General features: G+C 56.0%; 1 protein-coding gene across 1 annotated transcript in view; it reads left to right on the forward strand.

The window, feature by feature from the left end:
• Positions 1–27,679, forward strand: part of FOXK1 (forkhead box K1) — a 55,813-nt gene that overhangs the window by 25,993 nt on the left and 2,141 nt on the right. The window contains exons 2-8 of the mRNA XM_081299418.1: positions 12,623–12,808; positions 22,860–23,016; positions 23,473–23,619; positions 24,255–24,448; positions 25,505–25,671; positions 25,758–26,042; positions 26,995–27,219. Of these exons, the coding sequence (XP_081155544.1) occupies positions 12,623–12,808; positions 22,860–23,016; positions 23,473–23,619; positions 24,255–24,448; positions 25,505–25,671; positions 25,758–26,042; positions 26,995–27,219 (1,361 nt within the window). The remainder of the gene's footprint in view (positions 1–12,622; positions 12,809–22,859; positions 23,017–23,472; positions 23,620–24,254; positions 24,449–25,504; positions 25,672–25,757; positions 26,043–26,994; positions 27,220–27,679) is intronic.

Genomic DNA, 27,679 nt, shown 5'->3' on the forward strand with positions numbered 1-27,679 from the left:
CAAACGAGCAGGGCCCCCTCGTTGTGCCGTCATGGGGACACTGAGACACCTCACTGGCTTTGCCCGTAGACAAAAGTGTATCAGTAGCCAGGTGCATGCCTACAAACCCAGCCACTAGGGAGGCTAATGCACGAGGATCACAAGTTGGAGGCCAGCCTCAGCAACTTAGCAAGAGATCCTGTCTCAAAATTTAAAATAAAAATAAGAAGGGCGTGGGTGCAGCTCAGTGTTGGAGCAGTTGCCTAGCATGTGTGAGGCCCTGGGTTTGATCTCCAGTGACAGGAAAGGGGAGGGAAAAGAGGACAGCGTGGCAGCTCATCAGCTTGCGGGCCTTTGTGTGGAAGGCACTGCAGTTGTTGATTTTTTGTTGTTGTTGTTGTTTTGGGTACAAGGGATTGAACCCAGGGGTGCTTAACCATTGAGCCACATCCCCAGCCTTTTGTTTTGTTTTGTTTGTATTTTATTTAGAGACAGGGTCTCACTGAGTTGCTAAGGACCTCACTAATCTGCTGAAGCTGGCTTAGAACTTGCGATCCTCCTGCCCCCCCCCCCCCCCCCCCCCCCGTTGCTGGGATCACACGTGGGCGCCACCACGCCCAGCCCTGCAGTTGTATTTTTTAACTAAATAAAAAGCCTAAAAATATTTTAATTTTCTCTGAATTAGTCCTTAAAAAGAAGAAAGAACGCTTGCTCACCACTGCTGTGGCTATTGCTGCCCCTGCAGGACGACCACCCACCTCTAGGATAGGTCCTTGTGAGTGACAAGGACCCTCTACTTGGCAGGGTAGAGGGCACAGGCAACATGGGAAAGGGCCGTTAGAGGTTCCCTGGATTTCTCAGGAAGGATGGAGAAATTGTGATCAGATGAACGTAGCCAGGGGCTGGGGCTGGGGCTCAGTGGCAGAGGGCTCGCCCGGCATGTGTGAGGTCCTAGGTCCAATCCTCAGCTCTGCATATAAATAAATAAAATAAAGGTCTGTGGACAACTAAAAAATATATTAAAAAAAAAAAACAAATTCTTCAACAAAAGGAAAACAGCTAGATGTGGCCCAGGTGAGCAGCAGATGCCAAGAGCAGCCTCCCATGTCCCCTGACCCTCGGGTGCCCTCTGGCTGGCTGCAGGGTGTGGATAGAGAGGCGCCGTGGCTGGGCCTCAGGGTTCTTGTCCTGTTCTGCACTGGTCAGTGGGTTGGGGGGCAGGAGAGTTGTGTGTATTGGTAAATACTTGGTTCGGGTCCCTGGGTCCCTTGCTGCCTTAAAGCCAGTGTGTGGTGAAGGAGGCGGGGCCTCGTTCTCCCCTGACTATCCTGGATCCTCACCCAGACCTGTGCTCTGAGGTCCCTGCCGGTGCTCCGGGGCCCTGTGCGCTGTGGCAGTGTTTCCCTGGCTAGGAAGTGTTCTCCTGTGACCAGGTCCCCAAGGTCGTGGCCACAGGGCTCTGCCCACTTGCACGTCACGCACACACTTGACCTGTTCCACGCCTGCTTATGTAAGTTACACACACACTCAAGAAAGGTGCACACTTGCACACTTCATGTGCACACTCATGTACATTTTCATTTTCTCAGAAACGTGATCACCTGAGTGTCACAAGGTGTGCTTGTCCTGCAGCAGACGATGCAGAGCCCAGGGGCGCTCTGGGGAGAGCCCAGTGCCTGGCTGATGCTGGCCCCGGGCCTCCCCAGCCCTCCGTAGTGTGGGTCTCCCAGGGAGCTGGCATCGGGCCCGGAGCTCCTTGTGGAGAACTGTGCTCACAGCCAGGCCGTCCCCAGGTGAGGGACCAAAAGAAGGAGGCTGGCACCGGCACCAGATCTGGAGATCCGGCCTCCACCGAGGATGACTTTGTGATCCTGAACCAGAGCCCGGTCTCCTGAGCCTGATGAAGGTGTGCACCTCAGCAGGGCACTGTGGCCGTAATGGCACGCCAGTGAGGGACGACCCAGTGCCCCTGCTTCTCGCCCCAGGCAAGTGTACCTGGTCCCTGGGTCCCGTTGCCTCTTGGCCCCAGAGTGACAGACACCGCAGAAGAGCATGTTCGTGACACTGCTGCAGACGCTGGCTTGACCTGTCTCCCCAGGGCGGTTTTGGGTTATTAGATGCTCCCGGCTAACTAAACCCGCCCCCTTCATTCAGGGACCCTCTGAACGATCGTGGGTTGGAGACCTACTGACAGTGCCACACGATGCCCTTGTGCCGCCCTGAGGCCTGGTGGGCCATGTGCTGTGCCTGCTCCTTCAGACCTGGCTTCCCCGAAGCCGGGCAGGACCCTGTGGGCGCAGGACAGCTCTCGGGGACCTGCAAGGCTCAGGGCTCTGTCTCTCCTCCCCGCTCCGAGCAGATGTCCTTCAGAATAATTCTCACCGGGCTGAGGCCTCATGGCCTGTGTTCCCAGCATTCTCAGCGCCTTTCTTTTCTGAGAGCTCTTGGCATTGGGGTCCCTGATATGAAGCTAGGGGAGTGCACCGCTGGCTTCCCCAGGGCCGCGTGCCTACTTGGGACTCCGATTCCCCCACTGGGTGCTGGGATCCGTGGGGTGCTGCTCTGTGGCTGGACTCTCCTCCACTAAAGGGACGGCGGCAGCTTTTGCCCAAGCAGCAGGTCACCCTGAGAATGCCCCCTCAGCCTCCCCTTTGCCGTAGCAACAAATAAGAAGAAGCATATCCCTGCAGAGGAGCCCAGGGAGCTGTGCCCTGGGACAGTGTGGGGGATTGGACTGCTCTCCGTGGCCCACCGTGCTACCTCCCGTGGCTGCGGGCCAGGCACCTGCTTTCTCTCTGCTGACTGGCAATGCAGCTGGGACCAGCCTCCACAGTCCCCGCGGATACCTCTGTGTCTATTCACTGTCAGCTTCCTGGGCTCTGTCCCGCCCTCCCAGGTTTCAGGTCTTGGGGGAGCCCACCCACCACCTGGAGAGGGTCTGGGCCTGGCTGGGTGTTCCATATTAGGAAGGTACCCCACTGGCGGTGTGGCTGAGGCAAGGGAGGTATCTGTCTGAGCCTGTGGACTTGTCGCCGCTTTGTTTGGATAGACGGAACTTGTTTTTAAATGGCAAAGACCTCCCCTTCCTGATGAGGGGTAGTCAAGGTTGGGGCTCACTTCTGAGCTCTGCCGCCCGCTGTCTCCCAGAGGTAGCAGGAGGGAAGGTTAGAGCCAGGCATTGTCTTGTGTCTGGCTGGGGACATGCCTGTGCCATGCACACTACTGCTTTCATTGCAGGGGACAGGCTGCCGCTCGCCTGGCGGTGATGTGGGCTCCTCCCCAGAGGCCCTTCCCGCTCTGCCCTCTGTCCTCGGCTGCTGGAGGCATTTCCTGGGCCAACTTTGACAAACTCAGGCCAAAGCCTCTTGAAGTTGCCAGAATCCAAGGAGTGAGCCAGTGCCTGTTCCCCGTGTGTGCCCACGGCCCCTACTGCTCTGAGCTTCAGCTTCGGCTTGTCCCAAGGTCCTGTCTCTGCCTGCTCAGGTTCACAGGGAGTGAGGGCAGCCTTTGTGTGACATCCTCAGACATGTTTGTGTATAATCCTGGGGTCCAGAGACTGGAGTGTCACAGCTGTTGAGCCCTGCAGCACTCAGGTGGCTCCAGCTCTGGGGGCAGGTGCTCCTCCAGTCACCACGCTGAGCCCCAACCCTCTGGGTCTTGCTAGGGACCCTGAAGCGCAGCGTTTCTGCTGAGTGCCAAGGGCCGGGGCTGGCTTCGGCACTCCCTGGACAGCATGCCATTCCTCTCCCTTGTCCCTCGTTCCTTATCCCTCATCTGGCAGGAAGCAGGACACAGAGGAGGAGCCTGCCCAGTGCTCTCTGGGTGGGTGACACGAGGTAGTCTGTTCACAAGGGACCCCTCTGTGGCCACACTGACTCTTCAGCCTCACAGGGTCTTGGACTTGAGACCCCCTTTCCTCCTGCTGGATGTCCTCTGACTCTGGCTGACTGATTCTCCTAAATGCCACAGGATCAGAAAGGCTGGCAGTTCCTCTGTGGCTTTGGGGCATCCCGGACAGCATGGGTTTCCACCAGCTCTCCTCGGTCACCCTGGCTGTGACTCCCGCCTGTGCTGATAAGCTGTTTACACACATTTGTCTCCTGATGGACTTTAAAGTCCTGGAAGAAATGCATCACAGCCTCCTGTCCGTGAGCACCAGCTGCCTGTGTTGGGTGGCTTCCTGGAGGAGCCTCGTTTATTGGGAAGAGAGAGCCTACCCCAGCAGGAGGAGGCCCTGCTGGCACAGGGAGTGGGCCAGGGAGCTGGATCCAGGGAGGCCCCTGGCTGGAGCAGGTGGCCTGTGGGACCAGCCTTGAAGGATGTGAGTCTTTTCAGATGAACCGTGTCTGGCTCTCAGTGTCCACGGGTGCCCAATGAGTAACGATTAAATTGAATTCCTGTGGGTGACATTTAAGGATCTCTAGATTAAGCCATTTGGACTTTTAAAAAATATTTTCTTTAAATCAGCCCAGAGGCAAAAGGGAAAAAGGCCCGGGCTGCTCCTCGAAGGCGAGCTTAAAGGGGCCCTCTGAGCCCAGCTGCTGCCGGAGTCCCCCGTGCGCTCGTGTGCTCTTCTGCAGCCCCACAGCACCGGAAGCCCATATTCTGCTTGGAGCTGAACTTTAGGAGGTCAGCACTTTGATGGCTCCTCCATTCACCCAACTGGCCGATCTTTGGTGTGCTTTAGGCAAATTGGATTTTCCAAATTGTAAAGCTTGGGAGTTTGACTTACAGACACAGTGATTCGTGGCTGGGCGCCGGGACGGGGAACGTTGTCTTAATTCTGACAAATCTCTGTAGAAGGATGGGGCGGTCCCCTGGGAAGGACGGCCTGCCCCCGACCATCATGTCTGCCCCTCTGTTGGCTGCCCTGCCAGGATGCCTTGAGCTTCCACCCTGGGCCCGGGTCCCTCACTGATTTCCCCTCCTGCGGCCTCAGGGGGACGTGGGGAAGAGTGACTTGCCAGCCTGCTCTCTGACCTTCAGGATCATCTTCAAGAACACCTTCAAGGGCTTTCTCCTGGAGCTGGTCAGCAGAGGCAGGCGTCCTGGCTCCCTGTTGGCACTTGGATTCACCAGCGTCTTCGCAGTTCCACAAACTTGCCCAAGAACAAGCTCTTTAGAGCAGATGATTCCCTTGGGAGTTCTTGTTAAAAATGCAGATTCCTGGGCCACCCCCGTCACCATCATCTGGGCGCCACCATCATCTGAAGTAAGGCTGCAGAAGTTCCTGTGGCTTCCCTGCAGCTGGACTTGGAGACAGTGCTGCAGTGTCCTTCCTGAGAGGGCAGGTGGCACAGCTGTGGGGCATGACCCAGGCACCTGCTTTTGAAGCACTGCTCCTCTCCTCCGGTGCGTGCCAAGTGTTCCCTGTTCTGGAGAAGGGACCACTGCATTTCTGCCAGCATCTTGGCCTTGTCTATTGGTAGGCCTGAGCAGGACAGTAATCAGGAGCAGTGGTCCCCCGCCTTCCCAAAGCCAAGGCTCTTGGCTTCTGCTCCTGCTGCTTCGAGTCTGTTTTATTTTTCAAAGCTGTGCTCAGGCCTTCTTGCTGTGCTGCTCCCTCTGCCCTTGGTGTCTCTGTGCTGTTTTGTGTGGCTTCTCGGCACCAAACAGGTGCCATAGCCACAGCCACATTGACTCATTTTGGGAGTGTTTTAGGAAAATGTATTAAATTTTTAACAGAAGATATTTTGGGTTAAAAACATTTAATTAAGATTATCATATTCTTTGCTGTGGGATTTTACATGTAAAGGGTCTTTCAAAGCCATTTCCTGAAGGGTCTTATTTTTCTTTGGAATTCTTACAAACACATAGAGACCCTGGTGCCTTTGGTGCTCCAGTTTCAGACTTCCCAGAAAGATCCTCTTCCAGAAAGGGCCCCTCCCGGAAAGCCGTTGGCTGGTGTATGCAGAACACGCTGGTGCAGGGGACCATAGGGTCCCTGAAGGGCTGTTGGTGGCCTCTTGAACTATGCTTGCTGTGTCCAGCCCTTGGGTGTCCTGGGGCCTGACCACTTTTTCCTTGGTGGGGCCTGGCCCTGGGGGCTCCTCCCTCCTGAAGCCTGGCCCTGCCCAGGATAGGACACTTCTCTGCACCCCACGGAACATTGGAAGCACCTGTTACCAGTCCTCTGCCGGCTTCTTCCCCATTGTCCTATCTTCTGTATCTTAAATGAAATAAGAAAGGCCAGCGTGACACACCTGTGCTGCGCAGAGGTTTCCGTTCCCATCCCTGTCCCGTGGAGTCACAGGAAGGGAAGTAGATGTGCACTGGCCACTTGCCCCACACAGCCCTGTGCTCGTGGCCATGTTTATGGCACCGAAACCTCCAGACCCAGGTAGGAGGGATCGGCCAGCAAATGGCCTGGGGCCCCTGAGGTGTCCAGATAGCCCTTCTCAAACCAGTTCCGTCTGGTCTCGGATGCTGAGCCCCTGCGTGGCTGCGATAGGTCTGCAGGTTTCTTTGTCAGCGTGGAGTGGACATTTCCCACGTTCCTTCGCTGAGTGGCATTTAGCGGGCCTGTCTTGCCTGCGAGACACTCTCTGCACGTGCTTCCCACTCCTTGCCCCAGAATCTTTCCTTGACTACCCACAGGAACCCCCAAGTTTTCAGAGTGCTCAAGGTGCCAAGTGGCAATCGGCCCTCCACCAGGAGCAGGCAGGCACTCTGTGCGTCCATCCCCTCTCGGTGGGTCTCTGGCACCTGGAGTGTTCTAGGAGATCTGCAAAATCAAGGGAAATACAGCGTTCTGAAAAAATCTCCCAAACAGGGTAGGTCTGGGGCAAACCCCAGAGCTCTCATTCCCTTGCTGACCGTGTCATCTTCTCAAGTGTCACTTTGGAAATGTCACGTGTAAGTCGCAGTGACATTCTAAGATGGTGAGGCAAGCTTCACCATGGGGCCAGGGCAAGTGCAGGGACCACCACAGCAGGGTCTGGTGGGGCAGAGGTTGGGCCAGGCTCCTGGAATGTTTTAATTTTGATTTAAATGTCTTAAGAATGCCATCCTTGGTAGCTTCATTTATTACATAAAATTAACAGAATTTTGAAATTAAAAATTTACGGCTCATGTGGAAAGACCGGCCCTCCTCTGTCCCAGACCTGTCCCAGGGCTGCTGGGTGCACTGCCACATCTGGGGCTTTGAGTGGCAGGCTGATGGCATTCGCCTTCCGCCTCAGCGACCCCCCCATGTCCCACTCAGAGGTCCTGGGTGGGGTTTGAGCCTGCCCATACCCTGCGCCCTGTGGAGGGTCCCAGGTCTCTGCTTCTCCAGGTCCCCTTGCCCAGGGAGGGCGTGGCTTGGGCTGGGGGCGGGGCCAGCGGAACTGAGCTGGAGTTGGTCTTGGGTTTTAAAAGCCTTTGGTCACTGAGGAAGGTTTTCACGCCCAACTTTTACTGTTTAATTCATCAGTACATGTGGTTTAAGAAGCCGAGCAGCCACATGGCCGCAGACAGCTGTCCCTCAGCCGCACTGTGCTCAGCCCGCCCCAGGGACTTCCCTAGTACCACGCCCGCACTGCTTGTCTGCATTTTGGGCCTCCGGCTTCCTGTTAGAGGGGAGGCCGACCTGGCTCTCCTCCTCCAAGCCCTGCACCCACCCCTCACCCCCTCCTCAGAGGCCACTCAGTGAGTCGTGGGACTTGGCGACAGTCATCTAAGCCCAGGGTCCGTGCTGTCCCCTCTTCACCATGCGCCTCTCCCTCTCTCCTGATCTCCGCTGGCTCGCCTTCCGTGTCCCCACTGCAGATCTGTCCCCAGATGCTGACAGCAACCTGCCTAGCAGTTGGGCAGCATGATGCGTCCATTTTTAAGTTCCCGGTGACCGTTCATCCCACAGCCCTGGTCCTCTTCCAAACTGGAAGAGGTTTCTCTCCTGCACTGAGGCAAACCTTCCCCTGCAAAAGCAGGTGTTTCTCTTGAGGCCTCTGCACATCGCCTGTTCTGGGGCTTCGTGTCATGTTCCTGAACTCTTTGAAGTTAGGTTACAGGCTTGGTTTTGTGACAGGGGTGAAGTGTTTTTCCTTATCATATAACACTCTTCATATGAACTGACATGGTGTATAACCTGGCACTTTCTAGTGTGTCACTATTAGCCACTGTCCACTCTGACCCATTGTGGCTGTTCCGCCTCCTGCCATCACACCCACAGTCTGCCTGTTGGGAAGAGGAGACATGAAGAAGACACTTCATTCCCTGCAAGGCCACACATAGCCCATTTGCACCTTGTTGGACAGCACATAATCTTGTGGGTACTAGAGAGGCAGAGAAATGTCTTTATTGGGTGGATGTGTGTCTGACTAAAGCATTCACTGTGGAGGCAGGAGAGGACATTTTCAAGGCCAGCAGTCTCTGTCACAGTCTGCCTTTTCAGACAAGCATAAAAACCATCACCCTCGCTGTCAAAGGAGGCAGCCAAGTGCCCACAGTGACTGCATTCCACAGGATTTACTCTTGGGAGCTGCACTGCAGTTCGCCTCTGTGCGGGGCCCGCTGTCTTCCCATGTGGGTGGAGGCTGCTTTGAGGCCGCCTGCAGCTGTGGGCCTGGGCGGGAGGGCAGGAGCCCCCACCTGCTCCTAGTTGTAGTCTGGCTCAGTAGTGTCGCTGGTGGCTGCCACCTGATCGAGACTTGGAGCCCCTTCTCCCACTGTCAGTCTGTCCTCTTGCTGGACAGCTCAGGCCAGGCGGAACCTTAGCTCTGCACACTGCCCTTGCGTGTGCCCCGGGCACGGTTCAGGCACAGATCCCGTCTCTGGGGTCTGCTCTCGGGTGCTGCAGGGGAAGGGTCACCCAGTGTGCGAACGTGGCCTGCCTTCAGCGAGTGCCCAGTGCTCCCTCCAGGCCACAGCGGGGGGTGCCCCTGCCTTAAACATGGTGCTTGCAAGCCAGACTTGAGGTGGCCAGCCCTCTGCAGTGGAAGGACATGGGGACAGCTGTCCCCTCAGCCACAGCTCTGTGGGTGGGCCCTTCTCCCAGGTGTGGGATTCTTCGCGGCTGCCTCGTGGAATGACTGATTTTCGTGCTCTGCCTCCTGGATGGAGCCACCGAGGGTTGCTTTATTTCCTTGTTTTTTCCATGAGGTTTATTGAAGTCTGTCATCAGCCTTGGCTCCTGGGGGCCTGTGGGGACTCATGGTCCTGCAGAGTGTGTCAGTCCTGTTTTCTCTACAGAGCCTGGTGTCCTGCGGCTGCCTGTGTCCAAATCCCAGCCCAGGCTTCACAGAGAGCCAGCACCTCTCCACTGGGAGGAAGAGGAGCCCAGGGAGGGGGCACTTGGTGCTATTAACACCTTCCCCAGGAGCTTCCACTCTGCCATCTTGTTACTTCTTTGTGTCTAAAATGAGGTGAGCTGTTTCTGCTTAGATCAGTGAGAGCAAGGTGGGTGCCTCTTACTTTCCTGACGACTCCCAGGACCAGAGTGAAGTGACCTGCCCGATGTCACTGAGGCGCAGTGGTCGAGCTGCGACGAGGACCGACCACAGCTCCCACGTAGAATTCGACAGCAGTGTCTTCTCCCACCAAGGCGGCTCTAGTCTGCCCACTGTCCAGGAGCCGCTGGCCACCAGTGGATGGGCAAGGGGCCACGGCTGGAGCAGACAGGCTGGCAGCAGCTTCAGGGCCAGGCCTCTTGTCGGAACCCTTGGACGGGATCCACCTGCCTCCCCACCTGCCCCTCAGTCATCCAGGGTGGAGGTTTTCAGCCAAGTGCTGAGCGCCACGCTCTGCTCCCAGCCTTGAGGACAATCAGTGAGGATGTTTTAAGAAGCACTCTCCCTGGCCTCCAGGGACACCTGCTTTGTGGGAACCTTCCTCAGTGGGTGGGTTGACCCCAGCAGGGAAGGACAGGAGTCATGTGGCTAAGCAAGATTGTGACACCTTCCAGAAGAGACTTCAGTTGCAAAGCAGCTCATCTGCACTCGCCTCGGGCCCTGAACCCGTGAGAACATCTCTGGGAAGAGCAGGGCGACCGCAGGGAGCAGAGGGCACTTGGTGGGGAGCGTGCCCTGTGCCCCTCCTCCTGCCCCTCCAGGTCACTGCCTGCCCTGACAGTCTCGGAAGAGTGAGTCAGGAGCTGAATTTGAAGTAGCTGTGACTGCCCATGTCATGAACAGGCCTGCTGTTAGCTCCACTGGAACACTGCCATGGTCCCCACAGGGTCGTCCTGCACCCAGCAGCTCCAGGCAGCCTGAGGTTTGGCCACTAGTGTCCTGCCAACATCCCAGGCCTGGAAAAGCTCACATTACTAAGAGCTAAGTCTATGTGCATGCTGGGTACGACCTTAGCTTTTGAACTGGAACTGTGCTTAGAGGTGCTCTCTTCTTCCCAGACCCTCTAGTTCTGTTGGTTAAAAAGCAAAGCAAAACAAAAACAGGACAGGACAGGTTCTGTCGCAGTCATCTATGGCCAGCTCTGCGTGAGCAGCACACCCCACTTCTAGCATCTGTCCCTGGTTCCTGTCCAGTAAGACTCAAGGCCGGAAGTGGAGGGAGGGGCCTGGAAATCAGATGGCCCCCCGCCCAGAGCCCCTCTGGGGACGTGACCCTCTCTGGTCTTCACCCCCAAGCTGTGTTCTCACAGATTCCTATCTGCCCCTGACCTCGGCATGGGCCAGAAGCCACATCCTCCTTCTAGTTGGCCTCCATGTTCCTGGGGTCCCTGGTTAGTTCAGGGACCTTCAAGCATGGGACTGTGACCTGCTGACAAATGGGGACCGTGGTTGGTTTGGCAGCTTTGCCACAGTGGATGGAATGCGAGAAGGAGGCACACAGTCAGGGTCTATGGGAACCGTCCCACGTCCTCATGCCTTTCCGCTTGGCATCAGTAAGTCACCGGCACACACGACAAGCGTTTGCTCCTTCACACCGTCATTCGCAGAGGGCTGCATCTTCATCTGCTCAGCTCATCGGCAGGGGCCCAGCCAGACCCCTGACTCCAGCGTCTTTTCCGTCTGCACTTGGGGACACGTAGTCTGTCCTCAGACTTGGCTGTGAGCAGATGTTGGCTCCCCAGAGCCAACACTGTTGGGCCTCTGGATGGTGAGCCCGTAGGCTTCAGAGGCATCTGAGAACAAGGGCTGGTGGTCCCTTCTGCCCAAGTGCTGATGGAGGAAACCACTCTGGGGAATCTAACAAAAGTGGAAATGACATCAAGTGCCTTAGGTTGGACTTGGGAGCAGATGGGGCAGCAGACTGCCTGCAGGCAGAGCCCTCCCGTCCTTAGCACCGGGCTCCCAGGCAGTGCTTCCCGTCATGCTTCTCACCCCAGACAGCAGCTGCAGCCCCTTCCTTGGGCTTCATATGTGGGAACATCAGCATGGTGGCCTGTTGCCCAGCACCCCTGGGAAGTCAGCTGCTGGTGATGCCCCCTCTCCAGTTCCCCTGGCCAGAGCCAGTCCAGCCTGGCCTGTTGTTTGAAGTTCCCATCACCTGTTGGTGTGGGAAGGCGGCCTCCCGGGGAAGGTGTGGGGAGCACGCGGGGCCGAGTCATCTCCTCCTCTGCAGGGCCCTGGGCAGGGGTGGACTCCTGGAGCGCCATTCTCTTAAGTCTTGTTTTTAGAACACTGTTTGCTAAGAGCAGGAGGATCTTGGATGGAAGGGCGCCTGCCCAGGTCTGCATCTGCGTGGGATTTGGGGCAGATTCCCTGTTGCTCCAGAGTAAAATCCAGGGTCAGGAGCAGACTGGGAGCCGCACTGGGGTGGCAAGTATCTCCCCGCCCGTGGTCTCACGGTTGTCGTGGTGGGGTGCCCGAAGTGCTGGAGGCAGGATGGGTGATACTCAGCTTCCCACCTCCCATCCACTTTTCAACAAAGACCCTCTTCTAGAGAGTTGTCCCAGGGGCCAGCATAGCCGGTCCCTGCACGGCCAGTCTGCCTTATTATTTTTTTTTAAACTGGCATGCCAGTCAGCAAGTTGTTGGTTAGTAACTTCTCAGTTCAGAAATCAGAAGGTGTGCTGGGTAAACGTGCCCAGACTTTGATAAGCAGGAGTTCTGTGAACTTTGCATTGTCACTCACGCGTTCACCTGAGCACACGGGCGGGCGTGGTCTTGGGTGTTGGGAGCACCTCCCTGGGCTCCAGGATTGGATTTGTTTGCACGTGGCCATGTCCTATAGGAAAACCAGGGCCGCAGGTTCCCACCCAGAGCTGGTGGTGAGACAGCTGGAGCCCCTGTGAACTCCAGGCCCCTGAGTCTCACTCCTAGAGAGTCCAGGTGTGCACAGGGTGAACCTCTTATTCCGTCCCAAGACACTTGTTTTATACGTCCCAGTGGCCCCAGGGAATCATATCCATAAAATCTCTACAAAATGTCATCACGTCCTTTGAGTTATTTTCCACATGTGGTAGGGAAGGAACCCCACCTGGCAGCTGCCTGGTGGATGTAAAGGGGCTGGGCCTGTGTGGAAGCCCCAAGAGCGGTGGCATGATGGTGTTTGGGGTTTCTCTCTCTTGTGTTCACGCACAGAGCTGATGTCAGCAAGAACCCACATTTATATTCCAAAGTGTGCTAAGGGAAGCATGAATGTGCCACCCTAGGCACAGAGTAGACTGCAGGCTACGGCCAGCGATGACCGAGACTGGCCCCTTTGGGCAGGGCTTCCTTCCTGGGCCCTGAGCCTGATCCACTGCTCTCCTCCTGTTGCAGGTGCACGTTCCGATTCCCCAGCACAGCCATCAAGATCCAGTTCACTTCTCTGTACCATAAAGAGGAGGCTCCAGCATCTCCCCTCCGGCCACTCTACCCTCAGATCTCCCCGCTGAAGATCCACATTCCGGAGCCGGATCTCCGAAGCCTGGTCAGCCCCATCCCTTCCCCAACCGGCACCATCAGGTAAGTGGAACTCCTTGCCAAAACGGCGTGGGCAGCGGGCCGGGTGACTACTTGGTGGGGTCTCTGTCAATGCTCCTGCAAGGAGAGGTCTCTGCCAGCTCGCCTGTCATCCAGCTTGACTGACGCTGCCTTGCCAGGCTCTGTGGGGGCAAGCGCAGGGAGACAAAGCAACATTGAAAACGTTTTTGTTTTCTTTTACACATTTTCTTTCTACATTTTTCTTTTTTACACATTTTCTTTCCACATTTGTTTTTGGTGCCTTAATTCTACATCACGATGGGGTTTGTTGGTACATATCTGTACGCACACACAATACGGCAATGCAATTTGGCCAATATCACTTTGAAAACATTCTAAAGTAATATTTGCTTACCAGGAGTTGAGGAATTTTGTTTTTCTAAACTGCATTCATGGAAATTTTTTGTGAAGTGATTGAAATTAACTAATTGTTGTTAGATTATATGATACAGAGGTAAAGCCCTGGGGACAGGTTCTGGGGCACCCGTGTACATGAGCTCCCATTGTTGCCCCACATCAGTCACACAAGTGCTTCTGGGAACAGCCTTCAGCCTTCGCACCCAGCCCAGGCCCTTCCATGTGCTCCTGTCCCCTCATTCAGGACGCTACAAAGATGTGGTCTTGAGGGCCAGGATTAGTAAGTTTTAAAAGGTCTTGGTATGCCATCACCAGCCTCCTTAAATGCAGCGGCTTCCCCTCGCAGCTGCGCAGGCGTGGGCCTGAAGGTGCAGCGCATGTGCAGTGGGGTGCGGTGGCCGTGGTTCCCTCCAGCCCCACAGCTTCCTCTGCTCTGCATTGGCAGCAGAGGTGGCCCCTCGGGGGCGCTGGCAGTGTTCGGTATTGTTTGGAAGTGGTGTGTCGGGGTGTTGATGCTGTGAACCACTCTGCAGAGACAGCCAGTGCCAACCCCTAGACCCGGCACCCCCGTGCTGCCGGCCAGCCTCACTCGGCAGTCCCTCTGGGCTGCACGCTGCACCTCTCAAGGCCTGTGCAAGAACCCCACGTTGTCCTCTGTCTACAGTCCCTGGGAGCGGGATTCCCCAGCAGTTACTCCATCGTGGGCGCCTGATTCTTCCTGAGTTTCTACCTTGGAATTCTTTTCAGAGGCCAGTCACTTGTGTTGAAGTTGATGGGAGTTGTCCTGTTTCCAGAGTCAGCACGGGGTAGTCTCTTTGGGGTGGCCCTGGAGGCGGCCACCACAGAGTTCAAGTCTGGGATCTGAGTGTGGTCCCAGCCATGCTGTCAGTGGTTGTGCACCTTCAGGCATGTCCCCATCTGTAAAGCCAGCCCTAATAGTTCTCTGTGGTGTCGGTGATGGTAAGTGACAATTGCCTGACACAAGGACGTTCGATGCTTGTGCATTAGGACTTAGTCCTTGGAGCTTCACGAGAGATTGGTGTTTTCTTAACCCCATTTCAGATTTCTGGAGTGGTCTGTTCCAGTCCCTGAACTCTGCGTGTGACCTCCTTTGTCCCTTCAGACACCTGGCTTGTGTGCAGTCCTGACAGTCAGCCCAGGGCTCGCTGTCAAGTGTCGTTTTGTGACCATGCTATCACATTCACTTGTGTGTGTAGTTCCCATGCGGGTAAAAAATTATAGCTTGAGACCCCAGGCAGCCTCTGTGGAGAATTTGGCAGTTCCCAAAAAGGTGACTCAGTAGTGCACTGTCACGTCCATGCAGTGACTCAGCTTGTGTTCACAGCAGCACTATTCAAGATGACCCCAAAGTGTAGACACTGCAGACGTGTGACCTGTCCCTACAATAGGCAATTACATGGCCAAGCAGAGACCTGAGGTACTCTTACTGGTCGAAGGGGTCAGGACACGCCATGGGCAGAGGCAGGACGTGGGCCAGTGGATGCCTGGTCAGGGTGAAGGGAGGGGTGTCCATCAGGGGTGGGACAGGACCATGTTTAGGAATCAGACAGTGGCGTGGTCACTCCCTGAAACCACTGTATTGTACACTCAGTGGGCAAAGTGTGTGGTGTTGACATGCATCTCAACAGAGCTGTTGGGAACCACAAGTGGAATTAAATCTTGATCCAGTATCACCTTAAATCAGCTGGTGGAGTGGAAGCCAAGACCATTCCTCCAGCCTCCAGGTGCTCAGACCTGCTAATTCTGCCTGTGTCTATTGCCTTCTGCAGGCAGCAAAGGCCTTCCCTGTCCACAGGAAGCCAGACCATGGGCCACTTAGGGACCCCTGAGGGGTGAGCTCACCCCTCCTCCTGGGACTGGTGTGGGCTATTAGTCAACAGTTTGTAATCCAGCTGAACAGAAGCTGTTTCAGAAAGAGAAATGTTTGGGTTTGTATATAGCAGACTTACTAAAATTATTTCCCAAATAAAAATAGCCTCCAGCTGGTGAAGGTTGAGTGAAGGCTCAGGTGTGGAGTCCTCTCTCTGGAGCCGGTGGTGATGGGCTCAGGGGAGCTCTGGTTGGCTGCAGCTTCTGAGTCCCAGGTCGTAGCAGCTCTGGGTTTGTGTGTAACCTGCTCTTCCTGTTGGAGCTGGAAGGGTCAGTGACCCCTGTCCCTGCCCCCCCCCCCCCCCCCCCCCCCGGTTCCCATCAGGTGTGTGGGACTGGGTTCCTGGGCGCTGGGTGAGACTAAGGACTTGGGTTCTGCTCTGTGTCTGGACCTTTAGTGTTTCAAGAAGACCTTTGTTGACACCCTTGACACCCGTTTATCTTAGCGCTTTGAAATTCACTTGAGAGTTCAGAAACCTCAGGCCTTGGGGTTGGCTTGCCAGGGCGCTTTTCAGTTTGAGTTTCTTTGTGGGGGCGGAGCCGGCGTGTTTACAAACATGCGCTGCCCGCCACTCTCCCGCCAGGTCCCGAGGGGCGGGGCGAGCCGCCGCTCCAGCACTTTCCTAATTTGGTGTGTCTTCGCCTCGCGCTACCCCATTGGCCGCCGCATCGCTGCACTGGAAGACCTCCGGAGCCGGCTCCTCCCTGGCGCAGCTGGCCCCGAGCCGGCGGCTTCAACTGGTCCCCGGTGGCTGTGGCCTGCGGGATCCTTCCCGAATTGAGCAGCGGCCCGGCCCGGCCCAGCCCGGCCCCGCCCAGCCCCGCCCCGACCCCGCCCCAGGCCCCGGCCCCGACCCAGGCCTGGCGGTGCCTGGCGGCCGGAGGGCTCCCTGCTCCAGGTGGGCTGTGCTGCCTGTGGTTGTGTGTTCGCTGGCGTGGTTTGGGGGTTTGTCCTGCCCAGAAGGACTGCACCCAGAAAATGAATGAGTGCTCTTTGAAATAAACTCTGCGACTTTTAGCAGCACTCTTTTCTTTTTCTTGTAAAGAAGTGTTTTTAGGAAAGAGCGAATGGGTTAATCATTTTCCAGGCCTTATAAAAACAGAGGCCAGTCTAAGCCATGGCCCCCAGGCTTTAAGAAAACCTCTGGATTTACACAAGAGGAAAGGCGGTGGATGGGGGATGAAGAGACAAAGGAAGTGGGAAAGGGGAGAGGGCAGGTTCTACAAACTGCTTCTGCCGGGCCTCTCTGGATTGCCCCAGTGTGGGCCTCGCTGGGGAGGTTTTATTACATAACAAGTGGCTTGAGTCTGGACCCCTTAAATCATGGTGCTTGTGCCCAAGCTGCGCTCTGCTGCCAGGTGTGTCACCCTGACCTGACCTGCTGGGTGCGTCTGGGTCTTAGAGACGTTAGCCCGGTGGTTCCCCATCCTTGCTTTCACTTTCCTTGGTTTCGGTTACCCAATGAAGTCAGGTTCATTCTGAAAATACTCAGTGGAAAATTCCAGAAGTGGAATTTTAAACTGCATATCATCATTCTGAGTAGTGCCATCCTGGGGCCCGTACCTCTGTCCCATGTGTCCGAGCAGTGTGCCACCCACCCACTCAGCCAGGGCACGACAGTGGGGCGCGCTGGGCTCCAGGCAGGTCCCAGTGCCAGAGTCATCTGCGACTGGAGCAGGCCCAAGACAGGCTGTTGGGTGCTTCCTTTAGGTGAAAAGAAGAACATTTCCCACACGTGTGGAGGGGGCACAGCAAGGTTCCCATGGGGCTGGGTGCCATCCCAGGTCTCAGATGTCCACTGCAGGTCTGGGATAGGGGCCTGTGGAGAAGGAGACTCCTGGACTCTTTGTTTTTCTGGTAACCGTGGGTCCTTCCTTCAAGATGACTCGTCCTGCTCCAATTTCTAGCTGCAACTCCTCCTTTATATCCAGTGTTGGCCTTAAGAACAATGCGTACAAACATTGGGTAGTCACAGCAGGGACCCAGCCTGGCTGGCCTGGGAGCCTTGGCACTTGTAGATCATGAGGCTCCAGCTTCCTGTTTCCTGCCTGTACCTGCAGGCCTCGCCAGCCCCATCCCGTCTTGTCCCCTTCCCCGTCTAAAAACTTGAGGAAAATAAAGTGGGTTCCTCCACACTGAGAGGTTGGGACCCTCTCTTCTGTGTTCCTTTTATTTTTCCCTCCTTTGCAGAGGTATTTTTGGCTCTTAACTGCTGGAATAATTGAGTGGGGTTAGTGGGGACGTCCCCAGTTCTCCTGTGATCACCGCAGGAGCCTTTCAGGGGCCATGTCTGGCCTTTGTGTGGTAGGCCTGCTGTGTGCTTTTGTGGGGGCACATGCTGCGCAGTGGAAGCCTGTCCCAAATTTTGCACTCCTGGGAAGCAGGAGCCTCTGTAGGGCACAGGGCTGCTGGAGGCCCGGGAGGCCCGCCCCTGCCCAGAGTCACAGAATCTGGGACTGATCCTTAGCCTGAGCATGTGCATGGGTCTGGGTCTTAAGCCTGTCTGAGAATAGCTAACAGCTGGGGGCTAGCTGGTGTTTTTCACTGGGGCAAAAGGCATTCCAGAGACTAGTCAGTCCTCTAAGGTAGTGTCTCAGGATTTTATGGCATTTCATTCACTTATCTTAAGGAATCTCGGGCATTCTTCAAGGTAGGTCCTAACAATTTTTTTCTCTGAAAATGTCCTTTCACTATATTTTTCTTTCTTTCTTTTTTTTAATTTAGAAGCACTACATGTACATTATATAATGTGGACATTTTAAAAAATGAAACCCTTCTCGGGACACCCCCCAGAGATTATTCCTGTCCCTCTTGACTCATCTTCTGGGCTCTGTCTGTGTGCCTCTGAGCCACAGACTTATGTGGTTGTCCCTGGGGTTTTCAGCTTTAGGTGTCACACTGGACTTCCTATGTGAAGATCAAGAATGTCACCGTCCCTCCCCACCCCAGCCTCCCAGTAAAGCTGCATTACTCTTCGGTTCCACTAGAATCGACATTTCTTTATTACAGCTGTGTTGTCATCATCATGCCCAGCCATTTCCTTCCTGTTCTTTCGCCTTGTTTCCCCCTCCTTGGAGTTCATAATTCCGCTTTTCTGTTTGGCTGGTCCTCTGTGTACCTAGTGTGGCACTTCCTGTGCGCTCTGCTGGGTGTGTATGAGTCTCACTGTGAGGCCTTCCTGCCGCCTCTAATCGGGACCTGGGTCTGGGGCCCCTGACCGTAGGATCATCTTCTCTGTCATTCTGGGGAATTCCCACGGACTGGTATTCCCTGACTCAAGGGGTGGCTTCCTCTTTCCTGCTTTGCTCCTTTGTTTATTGGGAAACATCCTTCATTCGCTTCCTGGGAAAGGGTCCAGGAGAGGGACATTTAAAAAAAAATCTTCCCTGCCTGGAAATGATTGTTATTTTTCATTCCCCTGCTTGGATGGTTTTACTGGGTAGAGAAATCTAGGTTGGAAACCTCTCTCCCTCGGAATTTAAAGCCTTTTTCTGGCTTTGAGTGTTGACGGTAAGAAGCTGGATGCTGTCTGGTTCTGGCTGCTTTCCCCCGCCTGGGATTGGGGGGTTCTTTTCCATCCCCTGGCCAGACATGCAATGGGGTCCTTTCAGGCTGAGGACGTGCTTCCTAGACTCCAGGACATCATCTTAGGGCCCGCAAGGCCATGCTCCACCTTCTTGTCCTCTGTACCCAGGGGCATCCCCAGGTCCCCTCCATTCCTTGCCTCTGTCCCCTCTTGGCTCTTGTTCTGGTTCACAGGACCTTCTCCACTCTCCCTCTCCTGCCCCCTTTGTTGTTTTTGTTTGTTTGATTTTTAGGAGCCTTTTCTTCTAGGATATGCTTTTCATGGCGTCCTTGCCAGCTCCTGCCTACGGCATCTCTTCCCCCTGAGAAGACTCGCCGTGTCTTGTTCTGTCGTTTTGTCTTCTCCTTGGCATGTGGCGGTCTCGTCTGTGTCCCCTCCTCCTTGTTCTGTTCTGCGTGGCCCCTGCCTGGTGGAAGCTTGTCTGAAGACAGGTGCACCATGGTAGCCTTTAGGCTCAGGAACAAGGTGGTGGGGACCAGGACTTGGACCAGGCCTTAAGTGGGCTCTGCTGGTGAGACCGGCCTCCTCCCCCAGGGAGCCTCCCAAGGGTGCTGCAGGGGCTGCCTCAGGGGCAGAGGACACAGAGCTTCCTGCAGCCTCCCCAGCCCAGCAGACATTTAGGGCATGGACTTGATCCTTGTCTCCCCTGGGGTCTGGGGTCCAGGGATCCCAGGGGCCCGTGGACTTCTCACACTGTAGCCATCTCTGGTTCTGCACAGCTGCCCTCCGGCCCCTAAGTCTGTGCTTTGACTTCAGGGACCAGCACTGGGGGACAGTGGTGAGGGTCCCTGGCCCTCTCGGGGTCCCGTTTGGGCTCTCCAATAGAGCCATCTGTCAGGGTCCTTCTGGAGGTCGGCAGCTCTGTGCCTGGAGAAGGCCTATCCTGGCTTTGGCAGGCTGCCCAGGGGTGTCTGGCCGTCTGTCTGTCAGATTTCTTTTCCTCGACTTGAATTCTTACTGCAGTGAGGCTGAGGGCCATCCGGCCGATAGCCTGTCCAGTGCCCTGGACGCAGAAGTGTGGTGTTGCCAGGCGTGCCTTGGGCGGCCACCAGAGCAGCTTCCAGACCTGGCTCCAGGGTGTGGCCCTGGATGTCATGGGGCCAGCATGGGGTGTCCTGGCCAGCACAGGCTGTTGCCAGGCCAGGCCAGCCCTTGGGGAGCGTGCTCAGGGCCTCCAATCTTCCCTGCCTGAAGCGGAAATGTGACTTAGGAATTGTTTTCCATAAAAGGGAAGAGGGTGAGCTGCAGCTGCCCGGAGCCTGTCCTCCAGCCCCGGCTGCTTCAGAAGCGAGGACGATGGGCATTTGTTCCACACCGTGGTTTGGTCTGGGTCCTGCTCAGCCCAATGCCTTTACCCCATTCAGAACGTAGACTCCCTCCACCGAGCAGCAGGGGCGGTAGGGCATGTCCCTGGACTCCTCCCCAAGGCACAGCGCGTCTGCCTTTCCTGGAATGATGCCTGGCATCCAGGCAGAGCTGAGACCAACGGCCCCTCAAGAGCTTGTTCAGATTTTTTTTCCCTTCAATTGCTGTCCGAGATTTTTGGTGGAGCAAGATGGGACTCGTGGTGTGGACCTGCACACCCTGGTCATCCTCCCTGGCAGCCCCTAGGCCAGCAGCCCGTTCCCAAGCTCCAAAGCCCTCTTGGCTGGGGCCTTGTGTTCCAGCCTCTCCTCAAGTCCAGAGTTTCCCAGCCCTGGGTTTTTCCAGGCCCTGTGGCATCTCTTTGCCTCCCCCTGGGTGTGGCCCTTGTGTAGAGGTGGCGGTTCCAGGCACAACCCTCTGGGGAGGGTGGCTGAATGGATGCATTGAGACAGGAGCCGCTTGGAGGGCAGGAAGGCCTGAGCAGACACCTCACCCGTCCCCTACCAGGCACTAAGGAGAAACCGCTGGGTGTTGTGGCAGCTGGACGCCGCCACTCTTAGGAGGGCTTGCGGCACCAAGCAGACACAGCAGCCAGGAGACCCCCTTGCCATCCTCGTTTTGAGCCGACCTTGGCCAAGGCCATGGGTCACCTCCATCAAACTCGACGCTTCTGGCTTCCCCTTGTGGGTGTGGGGTGCACTTTCCACCATTGCTCAGGAAACATCCCTGGAACCGCGGCAGGGGCTCCCGAAACAGGTGTGCTTCTGGGTGGCACCTCTTGGTCTCGTGTGCTCCAGTCCCAGGGAGCGTCCAGGAAGCCCCCAGCAGCCGCCCAGCACCACCACGTCGCAGTCCCCTTGGGCCCACCCTGTGCTGCCTCTGGTGGAATCGTGAAGAAATCCTGGTCTTGGACACCGTTTCTGGCGAAGTCCTTGCCTCACCTTCGTGCTAGAGTTCAGGTTCAGAGTTGAATTCAGGAAAGGTTTTATTTTCGTTTCTCCCTCTCACAAGCTCATTTATGGTTGTCGATCTCCATGTGACCAAGGCCTTAAGCCACTTCGTTGCCAGGGGCTGGAGGGCGGGACACACCACCTGAGAAGAGTCTCTACATGCACAGAGTTGGCCTGTCTCTACCAAATTTGGTGACACAGGTGGACAGAGAGTAAGAATTCTCCAATTAGAGTCCTCAGAATTCTGCTTGGCTCATTACTGCAGAGGTGATGACCAGAATTGAGTTCTCCCGGGTCAGTGTGGACGTTTCTCCGTCTGTCCTTCCTTCATCCAGCAAGCATTTCTTGAGCCCCTGGTATGTGGGGGTGGCTTCCAGCCAAGACAGGTGACCCATGGGCAGCCCGCCTGAGGCCTGAGGGGCTCCAGTGTGCAGGAGGGTGCCCCCAGAAGCAATGTCTGGAATGAGTGGTGACATTTGTTTGGATAGCTGGGGAGGGGACATTCTGACAGCTTCTAGGACAAGGGAGCCAAGCACAGGGCAGGTTCCCTGGAGAGGGCTCTGGGTGCCTGAAGGGCATTGGAAGTGCATCCCCTCCCGGGCCTGGCCTCCTGCCATCACAGGCCCTGGGTGGGGTGGCATCACAGGTCTGCCCATGTTGCTGGGACAGTAAGGCAGGGCCCCGAGTGAGCAGGACGAGGACCAGGAACACTTCTGATCTGGGCTGCTACACCCACTTGCCATATTCAGTTAGTTTTCTCTCAAAGGTTCGGAAAAGAAATTGTTTTCAGAATCCAAATGTTGATGTGGTGTGATCGGCAGAGCCTGCCCCAGTCAACCAGGGGAGGCGGCCACAGCACAGCCCTGAGAGCAGCACAGGCCACTGTGGGTCCAGGGAGCCGGACCGTGGTGTCGTCATGACACACGTGGAGGACAGGGCTGCTCAGGCCCTGCACAGCCCACTCCCGTGGTGTCACGTCTAGCTGAGGGTTATTGCTCCCACCCAGGAGGAAGGGGCCGCAGGGTGCAGGAGACCAGGCTGAGCTGGGCTGGCCTGGGAGACCTAGTGTGCCCTGCTTCATCCGCCCTTGGTGCTCCCTGTTTTGTTTTTTTTCCGATGGGCAGACCACATTTTATTATCAATTCACTGTTAATGGACATTTAAGTTATTTTCATCTTTTGGTTATTATGAATACCCCCCTGTTAACATATTCCATATTATTGTTTGTGTGCAAGCTTGATCTATGTATTTTTGGTTCTCTTTAGGCACACGTGACGGTAGCGTGTATTTTGACATGCTATACTTACGTGGAGTCTGACTTATGCTAATTAGGACCCCATTCTTGTGGTCGTATGTTGTGTGGAGTTTCACTGTGATGCATTTATGTGCATAGGAAAGTAATGTCTGACTGTCCCGCTTCCCAGGCCCTCGTGCCTCCCACACAGGTTGGTCCCCCTATTTGCGTGTATAGCTGGCAGTCTCAACCCAGAGCCTTTTCTTGGGGTGCCATCTTGTGGACACCTTAGCACAATCCCGTGGCTCCCACAGACATGAGCTCAGTCTTCCTCCTGCCTGGGGCTGAGGCTGCGCCCTGGGCCCTGCTGGGCAAGGCTGGACCTGTCTGCAGGCTCGGGACTTGAGGTAGCCTGGCCTTGGAGCAGAGCTTTCTGCTGGGGTAAGACAGGATTGCCCCTCCAGGGTCCTGTCTTCAACACTGCGTGGCTCTGTGCTTCATTGTGTTGGAGAGCATTGTGTGGTGTAATGGGACTTCCAGGAGGAGAGTGAGTTCTGTCACCCCATCCAGGGTGGTCCTGAAACCCTGTCCTGCCCAGATTCCTCCTTCCCTGGGTTGTGAACTCACAGTGTGTCCTTTCCTCCCTTCAGTGTCCCCAACTCCTGCCCAGCCAGTCCACGTGGAGCTGGGTCCTCTGGCTACCGGTTCGTCCAGAATGTGACCTCGGACTTGCAGCTAGCCGCAGAGTTTGCAGCGAAGGCCGCCTCAGAGCAGCAGGCAGACACGTCTGGCGGGGACAGCCCCAAGGTCTGAGCCTCATATGTGCAGTGACCGGGAGTGGGCGATAGAGGCTCCTGAGTGACACAAGCCAGGCACTCCAGGGTGTAGCACATGGTTGCACGGGAGGCACTGCCCCATGATGCACTTGGCCACTGGTGATAACTTGGGTTCGTGCACCCTGCTCCTCCCTATCCCGTCTCCTACTGACAAAATGATTTCAGAGTTTGAATGACAATGACATTGAGAAGAATGACATATTTTTTTTCTTATAATGTTGTGTCTTGGTTCTTTCCATCTGATAACTGACTTGATATGTTGAGCAGGTAAGAAACTTCAAACTTAAATCAGGATAAAAACCTAATTTCTCCTCCCATGGGGCACAAGTGGCTGAGTGTAGCGCCAGCTGGGGTGGCTTGATGAGGAGCAGGAGACACGGCGGGTGGACCCTGCCCTTCTCCAGGTAACCCCGTGGTCTGCTCACAGGATGAGTCAAAGCCGCCCTACTCGTACGCTCAGCTCATTGTACAGGCCATCTCCTCCGCCCAGGACCGGCAGCTGACACTAAGTGGCATCTACGCCCACATCACCAAGCATTACCCTTACTACAGGACGGCCGACAAGGGCTGGCAGGTGAGGCAGGGGGCCGAGGACACAGCCCGTGGCCTTGGGCAGGCCATTCACAGGTGCCCTCCGGGATGCCACATGGCAGCCTCGGGGACATCCGTGTGCAGCGCCACCGCGGTTCAGCCGGCATCTCATTAATTTCTCCACATGTTTGTGCTCTTATCCTTACCCCACGGGGGTCCTGTGTCGTCTTGGAAGGACACTGTGCACGTCATGTCATGTGCTGGTTGTAGTCTCGCTCGTGGAGGTTGGGCTGTGGAGCAGGCATAACCGACCTGTGTCCTGCCTTTGTGTTTCCCTGGTTGCTATTTCCCATCTGCTGCTCTGCTCAAGATCAGCTCTGAACCCCGGAGGCCCACTCAGGTCTGGGTGGCAGACATGCTCCTGCATGTGGCTTGTCTCTTTGTTTTGCTTTTCCTGCAAAGAACAGTGATGGGTTTTACCTGAGTGGAATTTGGATAGGAAAAGCTGCCCTGGACCCTTGGAGGTCCCCCATGAGGCACAGTCACCAGGCAGCCATAGGGCAGGCCATCCATTCCTGTCACCTCTGGTCCTGCAGCTCCGTTACATGCAGATTCGGGGCAGTGGGATATGTGCTCTTGACATGCTAGTGACCAGTGACTGTCCCTGCTTCCCTGCAGAATTCTATCCGGCACAACCTCTCTCTGAACCGTTACTTTATCAAAGTCCCGCGCTCCCAGGAGGAACCTGGGAAGGGCTCCTTCTGGCGAATAGACCCTGCCTCAGAAGCCAAGCTTGTGGAACAGGCGTTCCGAAAACGGAGACAGAGGGGTGTCTCCTGCTTCCGCACCCCCTTCGGGCCTCTGTCCTCACGGTAAGCCCCCTGCTGTCCTTGAGCGCTTAGGAAAGCTGACTTCTCCAGGTGTAGAGGGTCACGGATTGTTCTAGACACCACAGAACTCCACCTTTTCTTGAGACAGTCTCAGGACCACTGAACTTCTGGACTCATCACTCCATTTATCAGTAGATTGTTGACTGCTCCTCAAATGTGTTAGCTCTTAGAAGTGGAAGTGTGCGATGCACTGAAGACAGGTACCTGTCAGTGCCTGTGAACCCGAGCTTTCTGCCAGGGAACTGAGGGGTCCCAAGCACAGCCAGCTGCTCCCCTCCTCCATGGTCCAGACCTTTGAAGGAGCAGATGAGAATGAGGCTGGTGAGCTCAAAAGCAATTCCACTGTTAATCGAGTGGGTACTGTGACTGACAGGCTGTCAGGTGGACCTTCTTGCTGGTTGCTGGCACCTGCCTGGAAGGTGAAGGCCTTTCTAGCCCAACTCGTTCCTGGCCATGCTCAGTCCGGAGGAGCAGACTGCCCCTTGATGGGCTGGCAGCTGTTCCCACGCTCACCTGTCGGATGAGTGGCTCCGGGCTGGGCAGGGGATGGAGGGCTTCCAAGATGAGCATCAGCCTCAGGCGCTCCACGCAGGCTTCTGTTTCAGACTCGATTCTGTGACAGGCTGCCCCGGACCCCAGGCTCCCGTTTCTGGTCTGGGGCCTACAGATGTGGTTCTCAGGCAAATTGGTTGTGCCGGCCGTCCAACAGGAGCTATGTCCTTTGACACCGAAGCCGAGCCACTCTTAAGGATTCTGGTACCTTTCAGGAGACAAATGCTGTTGACTGTGGCACTGCTGGGAGCCATAGGCAACGCCATGCCCCTGGTTAAGGGAGCCCCCGACACTCAACCCCCACTGAGTGGAGCTAGGGCTATATCACCAGGTGACAGAATTAGACATGCCTCAGGGACAGAGAGGTGCCTCGGAAGCCTGAAGTGGCGGGTGGAGGGACGCTGTGGTGTGTGGCACCTTCCAGGTCCTAGTGGTTCTGTGACATGTCACTTACCACCCTGGTCCTTTCTCTTTTTCCTTTTTCAGGAGTGCTCCGGCTTCACCCACTCACCCTGGGCTGATGTCCCCTCGTTCCAGTGGCCTGCAGACTCCAGAGTGCCTGTCTCGGGAGGGCTCCCCTATTCCACACGACCCTGACCTGGGGTCCAAGTCGGCCTCTGTTCCTGAATATCGGTGTTCCCAAAGTGCACCCGGTGAGGCCCGGTCTTGTCCTTTCCTGGCATGACAGCCCTGAACAGGGCCAGCAGGGTCACGTCCTCTCTCCCTCTGCTCCCTGCAGGCTCCCCTGTCAGCGCTCAGCCAGTGATCATGGCTGTGCCTCCCCGACCGTCCAACTTAGTGGCCAAGCCCGTTGCCTACATGCCAGCTTCCATAGTGACCTCACAGCAGCCCTCGGGCCACGCGATCCACGTTGTGCAGCAAGCCCCTACCGTCACCATGGTCAGGGTGGTCACCACCTCCGCCAGCTCAGCCAATGGCTACATCCTCGCCAGCCAGGGCTCGGCAGGGGGCTCCCATGACACGACGGGCACAGCCGTGCTGGACCTGGGCGGCGAAGCCAGAGGTAATGAGAGCCGCTGCTTCGTCTCAGCTGCGCTGGTTGCCATGCTGCTGCCCAGGCCTGGGCCACGGGCCTCAGAGCTGGCCTGTCGGGCGGAGGCTCAGGGAGGGCGGCTCCTGCTGCTGTGTCCTCTAAGGCATCACTGACTATCCCCAGGTGCCCCCTCGCCTGGCTGAGGATGCAGCCTGTGGCACGTGGCTGCGGCCTTGAATTTTGTTTCTCCTCAAAGTGACACTGAGTTTAGTTGGAACTCATTTAACATTTTCTCAAGGAGAAGGAATAAGAATAAGCCTGGGGAAGTGACCTCTAGCACGCTGGTGAGGAGTCTTTAGAAGTTATTGGGAGGGACAAGTCATGCTATAAGTTCCTAAAAGAAGTCCAGATCCCAGGGGACCCCCAGGGTGGGCCGGCCAGTGCCTCTGTGCTGAAGAGCACCTCTCAGGGGCACTTCCCAGTTAAGCAGGTGGTGTTGTTTGATCACGGTCCACTCAGTCTTGGTGGCCATTTTTTATTTTAATACATCATCATACAAACTGTCTCTTGGTAAAGACTAAGCCATGGCACTAAAACAAGACCATTTTGTTCCGAATAATACTTTCTGTTTTGCGGATTAAATTTGGGATTTGGGTTGGCTCAAGTTTAAGGTACATTTTTTCAAAATCCTATTAATTGTCTTTTTTTGTTGTTGTTGTTGTTTTTGGAAACACGTTTCTTCTGTGGGATTTTCATTTGAGAAGCAGTTTCTCCCAGGGCCGCTCCCTCCTCCCACCTCCATTTGCAGGTCCATTGCTGAGGCATTTGTGGCCTTTGATGACCTCATTGGCCAAATGCAGTTATCTCTGTTGTGTTTCGTGTGGTGCCGGGGATTGAACTCACATGCTAGGCAAGTGTCCGACCGCTGAGCTGCATCCCAGGCCCTGCCCAGGGTGGTTCTGATTCGCTTCGTGCCCCACAGGCTTGGAGGAGAAACCCACCATTGCATTTGCCACGATCCCTGCAGCCAGCCGAGTCATCCAGACAGTGGCCAGTCAGATGGCCCCTGGGGTTCCTGGACACACAGTCACCATCCTGCAGCCAGCCACACCAGTGACCATCGGGCAGCACCATCTCCCAGTCCGGGCCGTCACTCAGAATGGAAAGCATGCTGTCCCCACGAACAGTCTGGCTGGCAGCGCTTACGGTGAGGTCCGGCCCCTTCTCCAAGCCCGAGTCCTGAGCAGCGGGGTCCTGCCCACAATCAATGAGCACACCAGAGCTTTTCCAGTCCCATCACTGTGACAGTGCAGCTCAGTAGGGAAAACCAGATGTCCCCGTGCCGTGCAGGCCACACTGAACTGTGGAGAGACGGGAGGTCGGAGGAGGAACATGGGGTGGGGCCCTGGTTGGAGTGGGCTCAGGTCTAAGTGGGTGGTCCCAGGCAGGTGGTGTTGTGTGACAGAGGTGGGAGAGGAACCCTGGGCACGGCTCTAGGGATCAGGCAGATGCAGCAGCAGGAGAGCCTGAGGTGGGCTCCTGGCAGGCTGGAGGGAGTCAGAAGGAAGTGTGCCTCGGGCAGGCAGAGAAAAAGGGGAAGGCTGGGCACTGCCCTGGGAGAAGCCAGAGCTGGGAGCCAGGCCCCTGTCTAGGTGACCAAGGAGAAT

The sequence above is a fragment of the Spermophilus citellus genome (assembly GCF_964194105.1).
Source record: "Spermophilus citellus genome assembly, chromosome: 6".
NCBI lineage: Eukaryota > Metazoa > Chordata > Mammalia > Rodentia > Sciuridae > Spermophilus > Spermophilus citellus.